This window comes from Cetorhinus maximus, chromosome 26 (assembly GCF_964194155.1).
Source record: "Cetorhinus maximus chromosome 26, sCetMax3.hap1.1, whole genome shotgun sequence".
NCBI classification, from domain to species: domain Eukaryota; kingdom Metazoa; phylum Chordata; class Chondrichthyes; order Lamniformes; family Cetorhinidae; genus Cetorhinus; species Cetorhinus maximus.
The window spans coordinates 6013051-6027339 of NC_135904.1; the positions used below are offsets into that span (position 1 = coordinate 6013051).

Sequence of the window (14289 nt, forward strand, 5' to 3'; positions counted from 1 at the left end):
ATCGGAACACCCTCTCTGGTTCCCACCCCCCCTGCCAATCTAGTTTAAACCCTCCCCAACAGCACTAGCAAATCTCCTTGTGAAGATGTTAGTCAGAGTCCTGCTAAGATGCAGCCCGTCCATCTTATACAGGTCCCACCTGCCCCAGGACTGGCCCCAGTGCCTCTGAAATCTGACACCCTCCCTCCTATACCAGTTCTCAGCCACGTGTTCAAATGCTTAATTCTCCTATTTCTATGCTCACTAGCATGTGGGACTGGAAGTAATCCTGAGATTACTGCTTTAGAGGTCCTGCTTTTCAATCTCCTTCCTAGCTCCCTGAAATCTGCTTTCAGAACCACAACCTCTTCCTACCCAAGTCGTTGGCACCAACATGGACCATGGCTTTTGGCTGTTCACCCTCCCCAGAAGAATGTACTGCAGCTGCTCAGTGACCCTAGCACCAGAGAAGCAACATACCATTGTGGAGTTACAGCAGTTATATAGCTGGTCCAGTTACACTTCTGATCAATGGTAACCCCAGGATGTTGATGATAGGGGATTCAGCAATGGCAATGCCATTTAACATCAAGGGGAGATGGTGAGATTCTGTCTTGTTGGCGACAGTCATTGTCTGGCACTTGTGTGGCACAAATGTTACTTGCCACTCATCAGCCTAGGCCTGAATGTTGTCCAAGTCTTGCTGCATGCGGGTATGGACTGCTTCAGTATCTGGAGTTTTGAATAATAATGGACAATATGTAATCATCAGCAAGCAACCCCACTTCTGACCTTACGATGGAGAGAAGATCATTGAAGATGGTTGGGGTTAAGACACTACTCTGAAGAACTCCTGTAGTAATGTCCTAGGGCTGAGATTTTTTTTTAAATTCTTTCATTGGCCTCCAACAACCACATCCACCTTTATTAGTTATGATTCCAAACAGTGGAGCAGTTTCTCCACTTGCCAGGATTTCAAGTTTGCTCAGGCTCCTGGGTGCCCCACCTGATGCAAAGCTGCCTTGATGTCTTATTTCACCAAACAAGCATAACTCAAGTTCAGAAGGACAAAATCTGTAATTGCACTGCTGGACATTTTAAATCTCACATTAAAAATTTCACATCTCTATTATACTTTACTGAAAACCTAGTGAGAAAAAAAGACAATGTGACTGTATCAAAATGTCATCTATTATTAAGCTTTACCAGCTTCATAGTGCTAGTAAAGGGGGGAAATGGTCATCTGCTTCATTGATATTAATACTACTTTAAATTTTCAAAATCAGACTGTTAAAACAGGAGATATGTGCTACTGACTCCCAACTGGTTTACAGCTCTTAACTTAGAGACTTGATTATCATTGATGCTTCTCTCTGGAAGCTCTGGGCTACACCACAAGATGGAGCATTTTGCAGTCTTCAGAAGGATACAAAAGCTTGCAAGATCAGGTCAGCATCAAAGACTTGTGAGCTGATCAACAAAGAGCATCAAGAACATCCGTGGAGAAAATGAACCAGGCTTATTCAGAAAATGACAACCCGCTTATTAGTTGACAGTTTTTCAAAGCAGCTTTGTTTAAAGTTATTCCTCTCTTGTAAACAAACAACATAAATAATGTAGAGCTACAGGTTACTGAATAAACAATAAGTAGCACTGTACCACTTAACACTCAAGACTATAAAGAAAGTTAAGAAGTATGGTCCAATGTGAGCAGGTGACTAATCTTTCAGCATTCCACCACTTTCAACTATCACAATTACAGCACACTTTCTTACAGTCTCACTTATATAGGTAAAGGTATTCCTATCAGCTAGGAGGTTTAGTTCAGCATTATCCGAGATAGATGTACAGCCATCCTTTACCCTATCGATACACATCTTGGACAACCAGCAGATACATTGAAACTACCTCCAGTGCAGGATATCGTCAGCTCTCCAATTTACCTTTCCAGATCAAAGAGGATACAGTCCATTATAAACTGCACAGGGAAGATAGAAGGAAAAATACATTTAAAACACCAAATATTTATACCTCCACTTGTGCTCCAGGCCGTAAACCACGTCCACAATTTACTATTTGTTGGTAGGCGACACAAAGACCAAATTTGCCATCTAGTTCATAAAGGCCTGCTGTAATGTTTAATACCTTACTTATCATACCCTAAAGCAAAAAAAAGAGAGAAATTGATAGACTAGTCAACACTCCACTAACACAATCTTCCCAAGCAATACAGAGCTTTGAATTTCCGAGGGATAGGACACCAGTTAACATCTGCAATTTATGACAGAGAAAGCTCCAAACTCTTCACTGAAAGGCAGATCCAACAGTAAAGTTCCATTTTGACCTTTGGTCCCTGGTGTGTTAACTACCATCAGCAGGGGCAGAAATAGGGTGCTGCGAGTACTTCCTTACACAGGAAGCCGTGGATAATTCTGGCGAGCAGTCACTCTGACCAGCTGCATCTTCCAGTGACCAATTTCACAACGGTGCTGAACGAGCCAAGCAAGGAGCTCAATCAGCCACATTCCTGGCTTTGGTGTCAGAAGACCAAAATCAGGCAATATAATTATCTTAAAGAGGAGATTTTGCCGCTCCGAGAAAAATATTTGCTCCCTCCTCTCCATCCATATATGTTTGCACTCTCTTGATTGCAAAATGGTTAACAGGGCTCTCCTAATGCCTCAGATGGTTAAAGCATGTACATCTGAGCCAGACACAACAGTAAAGTTCAATTTTGATCTTTGGTCCCTGGTGTGTTAACTACCATCAGCAGGGGCAGAAATAGGATGCCTCTGCACCCCTGAATTTTGAAAAACCGGTAGGGCTCTCACTTTGAACAGCTATCTAGCACCCATTGCTGGAAAGTGCCTGTATGGGGACATCAGAATATGGCAGAATTGGGCTCAGTTGTGATGTTCCCCATGGTTGAATGGCCTGTTGTTCAGGCACATACAATAATAAATTGTGAGAGTTCCTCAAAGGTATAGAACAGTTAACTACTTGAGCAATGAAGGCAGGAAAAAAAGTGGTAAAAAAACAAAAAACAAGGACAACTCTCCCCCAAAGACTCCCCCCTCCTTCAGTTTAAGTTCACACCCTATGACTAGAGAATGTTGAATGACATTGCAGAGCTAGATTTTAAAATTAAAAGTCAAAATTACTCAAGCATTCAAAATAAGGCATAACGCTCTACCCACTAAACAGAAACAATATAAGCTATAATTAGGTCATCAAACTCCCAATATGAGGTTTCCATTCAAAAAACAGAAGTTAATTTCCCACAGTCAAGTGACTTTGTCCAAAAGATCATGGAGGACATGAAACCCAAAAACTTATCTTACAATCCTCTGCATATCCAACCCCACATTCAAAACCAACACAAACATCAAGTACTCACACGGTAAGAGCATATTTTGGACTCTCTGCTCTCAAACACTTCTTCTATGAAGCTTTGACTTGACCAGTCCACAGAAGATCTATTCTGAAAAGATTCTTCTTTTGAAGCAAGTGATGTTAGCTCATGTTTAGAAGTCTCCTTCGTATCTGAAGCATGCATAAATTCTGCCAGTGTTTGTCCTTTTACAAACCCCTCATTATAAAGGTAGAATTCAGAAGACGATGACACTACAAACACCTTATAATTGGTGCCTTGCAGGCTGGAAACGAAGACCTTTGTTATGACGTATTGTTTTGTAACTTCTAAGCAGCGATGCCACGTTACTTTGGCAGGAGCCTAAAATAAGAGCACAGTTGGGACATTCAGGCTGAAACATCAAGATTTCAATACAATTAAGTTATACAGCATATAATAGTGCAATTCCCCCTCATCAAAACTGCAAACAACTTATTGGAAAAACTATGATGTACATCCTTTCAAAGGCAAAGGGCAAAATGTAGGCGAGACTATGAGAATATTTTGTGTCTAAAAGAGAAATGTACTGCATTCTATATTTTCCAATGAACCTCAGCCCTTTTAGTTCATTTTATAGGATTATTCGAGCACTCATAGCTGTAAAGGTAGGGAGGAACACTAATTGTCAGGCACATATCGATTCTATGCAATGTCACAAAAGCCAGGGCTGCCTGCGTGCTATTTTACTCAGAGACCACTAGGATCGTGTTGAAGAGAGAGGAAAAATCCAATTAAAGCCAAGGAAAGTACAGAGATTCGCAAAGTGGAGTCAATAATTACTATGTTTCATGGAGGACATTGCAGATTTACTGCGAGCTAAGTTCAAATAGCAATCATTTATAGTTGCTGTTCAGAGGCTCAAAGTTGATAGAGTAAAAAGCATAATTTATGTGACGATTACAGGCAAAGACAATTGTCATTTTCGCCACCAGCACACAGGTTTTTATTAATTTTAAATATGGAAAATGTTTACATTAAAGCAGTGATTATCAAATGTTTGGCCACTGCAACACACAAATATTAAACATTAAATATTAAACTGTTCCGAAAAACAGCCTCAGCTACCCAAAGGAAAACTACTGTCAATGCAGAAGTTCTTTTTTTATTAACACAGCATCAGAAATAACGTGGTAATAAATCAACAGATACAGAAATTTGATGACAGCTTGATAGAAATTTGATAAACTTGGTTAACCCTGGCATTTCCTTGAAGGTTTTGAAAATGGGAAGCCTATAGTTAAAGCAAATCACTGCACAAAGGTGATAAAATTGAAAATGTCAACTGATAAACATTGTGTACTGTAAAATCAAGCCTATTACACATTTGAGGTATTCCAAAGTAGCTCATATTTTTGTTGAAAAACACACCTGAACTACAACTGGAAGACATGTTTCAGTTTCAAAGGAGCTGAGAAAGAAGAAGAAGGTGGTTTTCCCTCGGATATTTAAAACCGAACTGAGACGGCTGAGTTCTCCAGCTATGTTCAGCTTCACTTTATGGCAATGAAACCTTGACAAGATCAGAATACAATGACTGTCACATACCATCCATAACAGAGGGTTGCAACACAACAAGAGGAAATCAATATCTTCCCAAGAGATGGTGACAAGTGACAAGGTCAACCATCTGTCATGTGATTCCATAAGTGAAGATATTGATCAATTCACACTGAGTCGCGCATATTTGTGTGTAATAACATACTGTATAATTGTACAAAAAGATGAATTCATTGCAAGTATCAGGACACAGAAATTTCCCACAGACCACTTCGCTGGCAGTCAAAAAAAAGTATTCAAATAATCCTATAAATCAACCTGAGCAGTTCATAACATCAATTATCAATTGATTTTATCCATCTTCTAGCTGTTACCTCTCATTTCCTAAGCACATGATAAGCAGAGGTAAAAAGTTTGTGAGCTATTATTTTAGCAGACTGGAATGAGTATTAGTAAGCATGTTATACTGTATCTCATAATCCAACAGGGTACCCAGTGAAAGGTTCTCTCTCCCAATGAAAGATCAGATCTCTCATGGGGTGGGATGGGAGCTCTTATATTTAAAACTACAGCTGAGAGCAAATCCTTTACTTCCTTTGCCACAGCTGTAGTTATAAATATAAACTGTCTCATTCATCTGGTTTTAGTGAAAGCCTACTTTTTTTTGTGGGTCTTGGGAGATGCTGTTGGTTCGCTGGCTTTCTTTTGCCTGCTGCAAATACGTAGATAAAGAGGCCAGAGTGGCACCGGCATGGTACAATGCCACGCTCTCAAAAGGGACAACGGATTGTAAAAGAGAGGAGCTGAGTGAATTGATACTCGAGTAGAATATCTAAACCAGAGTAATGCTCTTTCTGTTGAAATCTGCATGGAGTTAAAAACAACAACCTGCCCATAGTGCCTTTAACATTGCAAAGTTTCTCAAGACGCTGCTTAGGTATGTAAAGAACCAAAATTGACCTAACCAATGAAGGCAACATTAGAAGGGCTGACTAAACGTTTAGTCAGAGATATCTTTGAAGATGCTCCGTAAAACTGGAGAGAATGTTTAGGTAGGATTTTAACACAAGAATGTAAATTTTCAAGATTGAGGCATTGTCAATTGGGAGCCAATACAGATCAGCAAGAGTGGGGGTGATGGACGAGCAAGATTCAGTGCCCGTTAGAATATGGGCAGCATAGCTTGGAAGAGTTCAAGTTTATGCAGTTTGGAGGATGAGAAGCCAGTTGGGAGAGCATTGGAATAGTCAAATCTGAGGAAACAAGAACACAAATGAGGGTTTCAGTAGCAGATGGGGTGTGGTTGTGGCAGAGACAGGGAATGTTACGTAGGTGGAAGTGGGCAATCTCTGTGATAGAAAGGATACGACAGCATGGGGAGGGGGCACATATCAAAAGTTCAGCTCAAGGGTCTCAAATGAAACACTGAAGTTGTAAATTGTCTAGTTCAACCTGAAGCAGTGTCGGAAGGCGAAGGGAAGGTGGGCTAGAATCAGAGGTGAGGAAATGGAGTTTGAGGAGGGGGCCAAAGACATTGGACTCGCTCTTCCCAATGTTGGACTGAAGGAAATATTAATTAATACCATGATAAAACCTTGTCTTTATTTTTAAGCACAGTACATAAACAATACTTCCAGATCACAAAGCTGGCTTGTTAAACTACTTTCTAATCATTCACCTGATTCACAACAGACAACAATGGTTAGAATTAGCAAAAGTGCCTCTTTCTCTTCCACAAGTGGTGTTTTTTTGCTTTAAGACATAGGCTTCATTAGGTTATTTTCTGCTCAAGACTTCATCTTGGGCAAAATATTTTGGAATTTAGGCATCAGTTTGATAAATTTATTGGTACAATTTGATAAATTTATAGGTACATTCTCAAAAACATTTGCTGGATGACCAAAGAATTCCTTCAGTATGTTTTCACTTATTTAACTGCTAATGCCTTCTTACTTTCAATATTAAATGTAAAATTCATCCCGTTAAGTATTTCGATTGCTTTAGTTTTGCATAGATTGTGGGCTCTTGATCTTATCGCGGTAAGTAGTTATCTCGAGGTTCACTGCCTAGTAAACTTTGCCATCCATGCAGCTCTGATATTTAGCTTTGAATCAGGTGCCATTAGGAAGTGGAGTTCCAGATTTTTGTTTGCAAAAGTATACCCTGTTTTTAAAAAAGTTGAAAAATGCGTGGCTCTAAACCGATCAGGAATTATCAATGTTTCAAGAACCACATTTAAATATTGCATGAGATACATATTTTCACTTCACTCTCTTGTACAGAAACACTGAGCACTGTACGTAGTGCAAGTTATTAGTTGCTCTGACGACATCAAATTGAAGAGGAACAACACCAAACAAACTTTTTCAGCCAAAAAAGCATCCTTTTGAAAACAACAAGATGAAATGAATAATTACATTGATATACACAGATTTTACCACAGGAACACATGAAAGAAATCATGATTTTCCTCAAATTAAAGGGGGGAGAAAAACTTGAGTATTACCTAATTATTAAAAGTGTATTTAAGCATCTTTCAATGTGCGTGTCCTACCCTTTGTCCAGGAGATGAATTGCTGAATCTGGCAGTAAAACTTTTAGTGTGCTTGACACCAAAAGGCTTCCAGCCAGCCGTTTTGGAAACACCAGGAAGGGTGCTTCGATTATCTCAAGATAGCCAGCTTCAGCTCCACTGGGTCTCCAAACTTCACTGCTCTGTGGAATATAACTCCAGCTTGGAAACAGTACTAAGTGCCCCAACCACCGAGAGTCCAGTTTGATAATCTAGCCAGCAATTGCATTATAAAAGAAAAGACAAAAGCATAAATAACATTAAAGTGACGTGTAAGTTCCAAACAAAGTTCCATAGTAAATAAATCACAAATACTTTGCACTCCAAGGGTAAATGTTCAGTGAAAAAGTCAATTTTTTCACATTATTTGAAAACACGTTCACAGGAATTCTGGCTTAGAGACCATCTAAAACAGAAGTGGAATGTTTAAACTTTTCCTCAGACTGCAAGTTATTGATCCAGCAGGTTAAGTAGTTATGTACTGCCATGTAAAACTGACCATTTATACAGGTCTGATATTTAACTTAGGACCAGGAGACTGGCAGGAATCGGGTGGCCAAGTTTTATTTTAAGCCGGGAATGATCAATATAAAAGAACAGCCAGAAACTAAAACCTCACCATGTCAGATTATATAAGGGGGCCTCTTCATTTTTTGCTTATGGAGTAATGGGTCTCCTCCTTTAGGGCAAGTCATTGATAGACTGTTGAGTTTGTTTTGCAGTGATCACCCTGAATGTGCCTTTTCTATCACATTGGTACATTTCTCATTAGTTGCTGATCAGGTGTCTACTGGACAGTCCCATAAAAAATTCACTTCATTCATTGTTCTGAGTCTAAAACTGGCATTGAACACACAGCTCAAGCACAAAGCATACTGAAATGCTGGTGAACAGCACCGAATAGCAGTTTCAAACGGCTGATCAGTAAGATCTGCAATGGTTCCAAAGTATTCGCCTCACCTCCCATTCAGTCTACCAACAGTACTGCAGATATACAGCAGCTGGCGAAACTCACTGAAGCTTGCTATTCATTTGCATTTTAAACAGCTGAGCAGAACTCTGTATCCAACAGTAGTTTTAACATAATAACTCTCCCTTAGGCCATTGTGGAACTGCCATCTTCTGATTTGGTGTTCATTTTGGGACCTATCAATATTGATCACTAAAACCATCTGCCACTGCCTCACAAAACTGCAATTTTAAAGAAAATTGTGGGACAATTTTACCTAAATTTATACCTATCTTGATATATATCTCTATATAAATAAATAAATGGGCTCTGAAGAAACTGTAATTCTACATTCATTTTATCCAACCTCATGAACAAAATCAAAATCACTCCTGACAGCAAATAGCATTGTCACTTCCCAACATCGTGCCACGTAATTCAATAGACTAGGTAAGGCACCAAAATTAGTCAATAGTTAAACTTATCTGTAAGTTTAGGAATTTCAGTTTACCTCACAAGGTATAAACCCATTCTTGTCCTGTAAGTACAAGTTCCCACCACTCTGCCGTTCTTCGCTCTCTGAAGCACTTGGGGTAATAGAGATCTTGTCTGTCAGGATACCACATAGCAGCAAGTTTGTGCGACTGAGCGCCTTGTGACCAACTAGAAATCTCTCTTTATGCAGAGCCCACTGCTTAAACCGAATGGTACTCCACGTTAACTGACTACAACACGGGGTCTTCTGCTGAGACTGAAGTTCCGTGAGCGATATAAATCTGCAACATAATCATCTTTAATTATTCAGCAAGAAGGTGGAGACTATCTGAACTCTAACCACGCTAAATGAACACTTAATCAACATGACAATGATATGCAGGCCTTAATCACTGACATGTAAATAGTGACAACTAAAATACAGAAAGTTCTGGAAATGTAATGTAATGTAATTCTGTCAACATATGAAAGAGGAAAATCAAATAGAACCTTGATCAGACATAAATGGGCTGCAGAATCCTCAAATCCCTTTCAAGAGCACTGAATAAACCAGCATATGGCAGAGGCTTGGAAATACAAAAAGATAATTACTGCTGATGGAGACCACCAGCCCATCTAATTCTTCATTATACAGAAATCTATGGTCACTTCATTATCATAACTAACTGCCGTTTGAATGATTTCACTGTTTCTGGCTGCACAGCTTTCACTGGAAGATCGTGGGACATCACGAAAATAACAATTTGTATTTGCTTAGTGCCTTTAATGTAGTAAAACATCCCAAAGCGCTTCACTGGAGCTTTTAATCAAGCAAACACGACGCTGAGTCACATAAGGTGGTATTAGGGCTGGTTACCAAAAGCTTGGTCAAAGACACAGGGTTTAAGGAACGTCTTAAAGGATGAGAGAGGCAGGAAGGTTTAGGTAGGGAATTCCATAGCTTGGGGCGTTACATTAAATACTGCAACGTAGTGAACACTATACCCTTTCCCTAGCAGAATAATGTTACAATTTGTATATTTAAGTATATTAGTTGATTACATTCCCAGAAACATTGTATTCACAAGAAACAGAAGCAGGCGTAGACCACACAGCCCATCGAGCCTGCTCCACCATTCAATACAATCATGGCTGATCTTGGGTTTCAACCCAACTTCCCCGTCTGCTTTTCATATCCCTTAATTCCCAGAGAGATCAAAAATCTGTCTTTCCCAGCCTTAAATATATTCAACAATGGAGAATCCACAACCCTCTGGAGTAGAGAATTCCAAAGATTCGCAACCCTCTGAGTGAAGTAATTTCTCCTCATCTCAGTCCTACATGATCGGCCCCTTATCCTGAGACTGTGCCCCCACATTTTAGACTCTCCAACCAGCGAAAACAATCTCTCAGCGTCTACCCTATTAAGCCCTCTCAGAATTTTGTAGGTTTCATTGCCTCATACTCTCTGGAGTTTAGAAGAATGAAAGCCCAATTTACTTAACCTCTCGTCGTAGGACAACCCCCTCATCCGAGGGACCAATCTAGTGAACCTTTGCTGTACCACCTCCAATGTAAGTATATCCTTTCTTAAATGTGGAGACCAAAACTACACACAATACTCCAGATGTGGTCTCACCAAAGCCCTGCACAACTGTAGCAAGACTTCTTTATTCTTGTACTCCAATCCCCTTGCAATAAAGGCCAACATGACATTTGCCTCTCTAATTGCTTGCTGCACCTGAATGCTAACTTCCTGCGTTCCTTGTACAAGCACACTCAAGTCTCTTTGAACATCAACATTTACAAGTTTCAAACCTCTTTAAAAATATTCTGTTTTTCTATTCTATTTTCTATTTTTATGACCAATTCAAATGCAAGAAATTTATAATGATGGTTTGAACACAATTCAGGAGCAGACGTTTATCCCATTGGACATCATACATACTTTTATCTGTGTGGATTGCATTTACTGCACAGTTTTGGGGCTGGAAGGGTTTTCCTCACAACATTCGCCTTTTGTTCCAACAAAACACTTACACCCCAGATGGCCTGGGAGGTTGCAGCTTTGGAGGCAATCAACCGCTTAGCCCTCCCTGCTGCAGAATTATTTCTTTGCTCAAGAGCTACAACCCATCCAGAGGCGCGAGACAAAAAAATCATTCATAGCACCAATAAATTCAAGTAAGCTTTGGGACTCAAAACTCCCAAGCATCATAGTTTAAAACAAATGTTCTTAAGCTTGGCAGCTATATTGTTTCATGGCTGAAACTGTAGCGCTATAAACATACTAGCTAAAAAAAAACATGAACGCTGGAAAGAAAAAATGCTACAAATACACAAGTCAATTAGTAGCTGAAAGAGAAATATAGATGTTATGTACTATAGACCCCTTCATTATAACAGAACCATGCAACGAATGTAATAGATTTGTTTACAGTACCTGTAGCTTAAAGGTAGAATAAGTCCATCTTTCCCTTGATGGCAACAGGGATTACTGCAATTATGACAAATTCTGCACAGACATTGAAAGAGACAGCTGCTCAATTCTTTGCAGGTAATTTCAGAATCTACAGCTACAGGAAGGATGTTCTCTCCTGTAAATCTGTATAAATTCTGGAGCCACTGAACATCCTGTGAATTGAAATGCAAGAAAGAATATCACAGCCAGGAACACAATGTGCGAAGTTATTCGAAACCACACCTCAAAAAACTACAGAGATCCTGTCCTGTATTTAGGACATTCTATCAAAATGACAACAATATGCAAGCCTTACTCTGTTCTGACAGAGGTTTTACAACGCAAAGCTTGTAATGTCATCAAAGCAGCCAGAAACCCAGTGGTAAACATAAATCCATGACATACACATGACCACATACATCAGAAACTATGATCCCATCCTCTACTCCTATTCTAACTCCACATGGAAGTCATTGAAGAGTCATAGTTGCATTCATGCCACAGGAGGGCATTCAGCCCATTGAGTCTGTGCCGGCTCTCCTCAGAGCAATCCAATCAGTCTCACTCCTCTGCTCAATCCCTGCAACCCTGCAGGTTAATTTTCTTCAAACGCCCACCCTATTTCCTTTGGAAATCATTGATTGTTTTCACTTTCATCTCACGTGGACAGCAAGTTCCAGGTCATTACCACCCGCTGAATAAAATAGTTTTTCCTCACGTTCCCTTGCACTTCTTGCCCAAGACCTTAAATCTGTGCCCTCTAGTCCATGTACTATCAACCAATGGGAACAGTTTTTCCATACCTACCTTATCTAAACCTGTCATAATCTTGTACCCTTCTATGCAATCTCTCCTCAATCTCCTTTGCTCCAAGGAGAATAACCCCAGCTTCTCAAGCGTAAACTTGTACCAAAATCCCCCATCCCTGGAACCATTCATGTTCTGGACTACTACCTTTGATTTCTTCGTCATCATTCAGTCCTTATGAGCAGAGGCAAGGGGGCATTATTCTGCAGCTAACGATGTACTGTAGACAATTTGGCAGCATGTACTTAATGGAGGCGTATAAATATGACTCTTATGGCGAGATAAACTGCTGGCCCATTTCTGGAACTGTATCACTGGCTCAAGTCTCTTTGGTTATTCCAGAACATTTTCAGCATCGGAGCCAGCCTCCAAAGCTGGGAGCTCAAAAAAAATGAGTCATGGTGATCACGGCTTCTTGGAGACAGACAGCAAACCAGGAACTTCAACTAACTACAGTGGAATAAGTGCCATTGCTTATGTTATGAATACTGCTAAAAATATGCAGAAAACACATGGCCCCAGCAGCAACAAACAGCCATCAAGTACAGGATCTAACCATCTCCCTTAGACATTCCATTGCTGAATCTCCCACCATCAAAATCCTGGGGGAGTTACCATTGTCCAGAAACTTAACTGGACCAGATAAAAGTATGCTGTGGCTACAACAGAAGATCAGAGGTGAGTAACTCACCTCCTGACTCCCCAAAGCCTGTCCACCATCTCCAGAGCACAAGTCAGGAGAATGATGGGATACTTTCCACTCGCCCAGATGAGTGCAGCTCCAGCAACACTTAAAAAGCTCAACACCACCTTAAACATTCACTTCTTCCACCACTGGCATAAGTAGCAGCCCTGTGTGCCAGCTACAAGATGCACTGCAACAACTCCTTTCACAGCAAGTAGCTCAAGGCTGGCAGGCACAAGGGAACACACCACCACCTGCTAGCTCTGCTCCACGTCACACACCATCCTGACCTGAAACTATATCAGCATTCCTTCACTGTTGTGGAATCAAAATTACGGAGCTCCCTCCATTTCAGCACCATGTACCTACAACGTGTGGACTGCAGCGGTTCAAGGCGGCGGCTCACCACCCTCTTCTCAAGGGCGATTAGGGATGGGAAATAAATGCTGAGCTTACCGGCAACGCTCACGCTACGAGGAGGAATAAAAATAACAGCCTGTCCCCAAAGCCTGCCCCACCGCCACCCCCAACAAAGTCATCGCCCACTGCCTCAAGAGCACTATCAGCACAGGCTGGCGGTTGGGAAGCAGCCTGCCACTAATCTTCTTACAACGAGTCTTATTAAACCAGAATCCTAACCCTCTGCTTTGGTTTAAATGGGAATCCTAACCCTCTCTTTTGCTTCTGACCCTGGCAATGGAAACTAACCTGGGGGAGCCATGGGTGATCACGTGCGGCCAATCAGTTGCCTAGAAATGGACTTATTGGCAGGGTGGGTGACATTGTCAATGTTTAAAAGGTGGATTCATTCATAAATGAAGGTAAAATGACGGGTATTACGAAGGGAAGTTCACACTCACAGCATTGCTCAGCTCCCCAAACTCTGACACAAACTCTTCCATATCAGTCAACGCCCCTCAGGAGGGGGGTGGGGTGGGCATCATCAGTCAATTCAATACAGAACCCTTTTTATAAAAAAAAACAAACAAATGTAAAGCTGTCAAGGCCTCACTCCCTAATGAGATTTTGAACCCGCGCCGAAACGGCACCAACATTCACTTCAAGGCAACTGCCAGGTCTCGCGCTGCGCAGGGGTAAGATGGGCCAACTTCCGGCGCCACTGCCCCGCAGCCGGGCCAGCTTCCGGTTCCCGTCACCCGCAGCCGAGGCCAGCTTCCGGTGCTCATGATAAAAGCAAACTACCGCAGATGCTGGAAATCTGAAATAAAAGCAGGAAGCGCTGGAAAAAAACTCGCAGATCTGGCAGCGCCTGTGGAGACAGAAACAAGAGTTCGCATTTCGAGTCCGTTTGAGGCTTCTTCCGAGCCGAGTCATCTTCCGGTGCCCCATGCGCAGCCGAGGGTAACATCCGGCACTTACGCCCCGCAGCCGTACCAACGTCCGGTGCCCCTGCCCCGCCACAGAGCCAACATCCGGCTCCCTTGCCCCGCAG

At 41.3% G+C, this 14289-nt stretch overlaps 1 protein-coding gene across 3 annotated transcripts in view; it reads right to left on the reverse strand.

The window, feature by feature from the left end:
• The window catches only part of ctc1 (CTS telomere maintenance complex component 1), an 80542-nt gene extending 66613 nt beyond the window's left edge, over positions 1-13929 (reverse strand). For 2 of the 3 annotated variants that reach the window (XR_013573460.1, XM_078530025.1), the window contains exons 1-7: positions 13697-13929; positions 11327-11517; positions 8921-9185; positions 7443-7672; positions 4760-4901; positions 3377-3712; positions 2011-2139 (exon numbers count right to left, since the gene is read on the reverse strand). Coding sequence is in view for 2 of the 3 variants with exons in the window: in XM_078530025.1 (XP_078386151.1) it covers positions 2011-2139; positions 3377-3712; positions 4760-4901; positions 7443-7672; positions 8921-9185; positions 11327-11517; positions 13697-13738 (1335 nt within the window). In the remaining variant the exon portion in view is untranslated. Of the gene's footprint in view, positions 1-2010; positions 2140-3376; positions 3713-4759; positions 4902-7442; positions 7673-8920; positions 9186-11326; positions 11518-12961; positions 12986-13696 lie in introns of those variants that run through there. The other variant, XM_078530026.1, reaches the window with a different exon arrangement.
• Between the last annotated feature and the right edge of the window lie 360 nt (positions 13930-14289).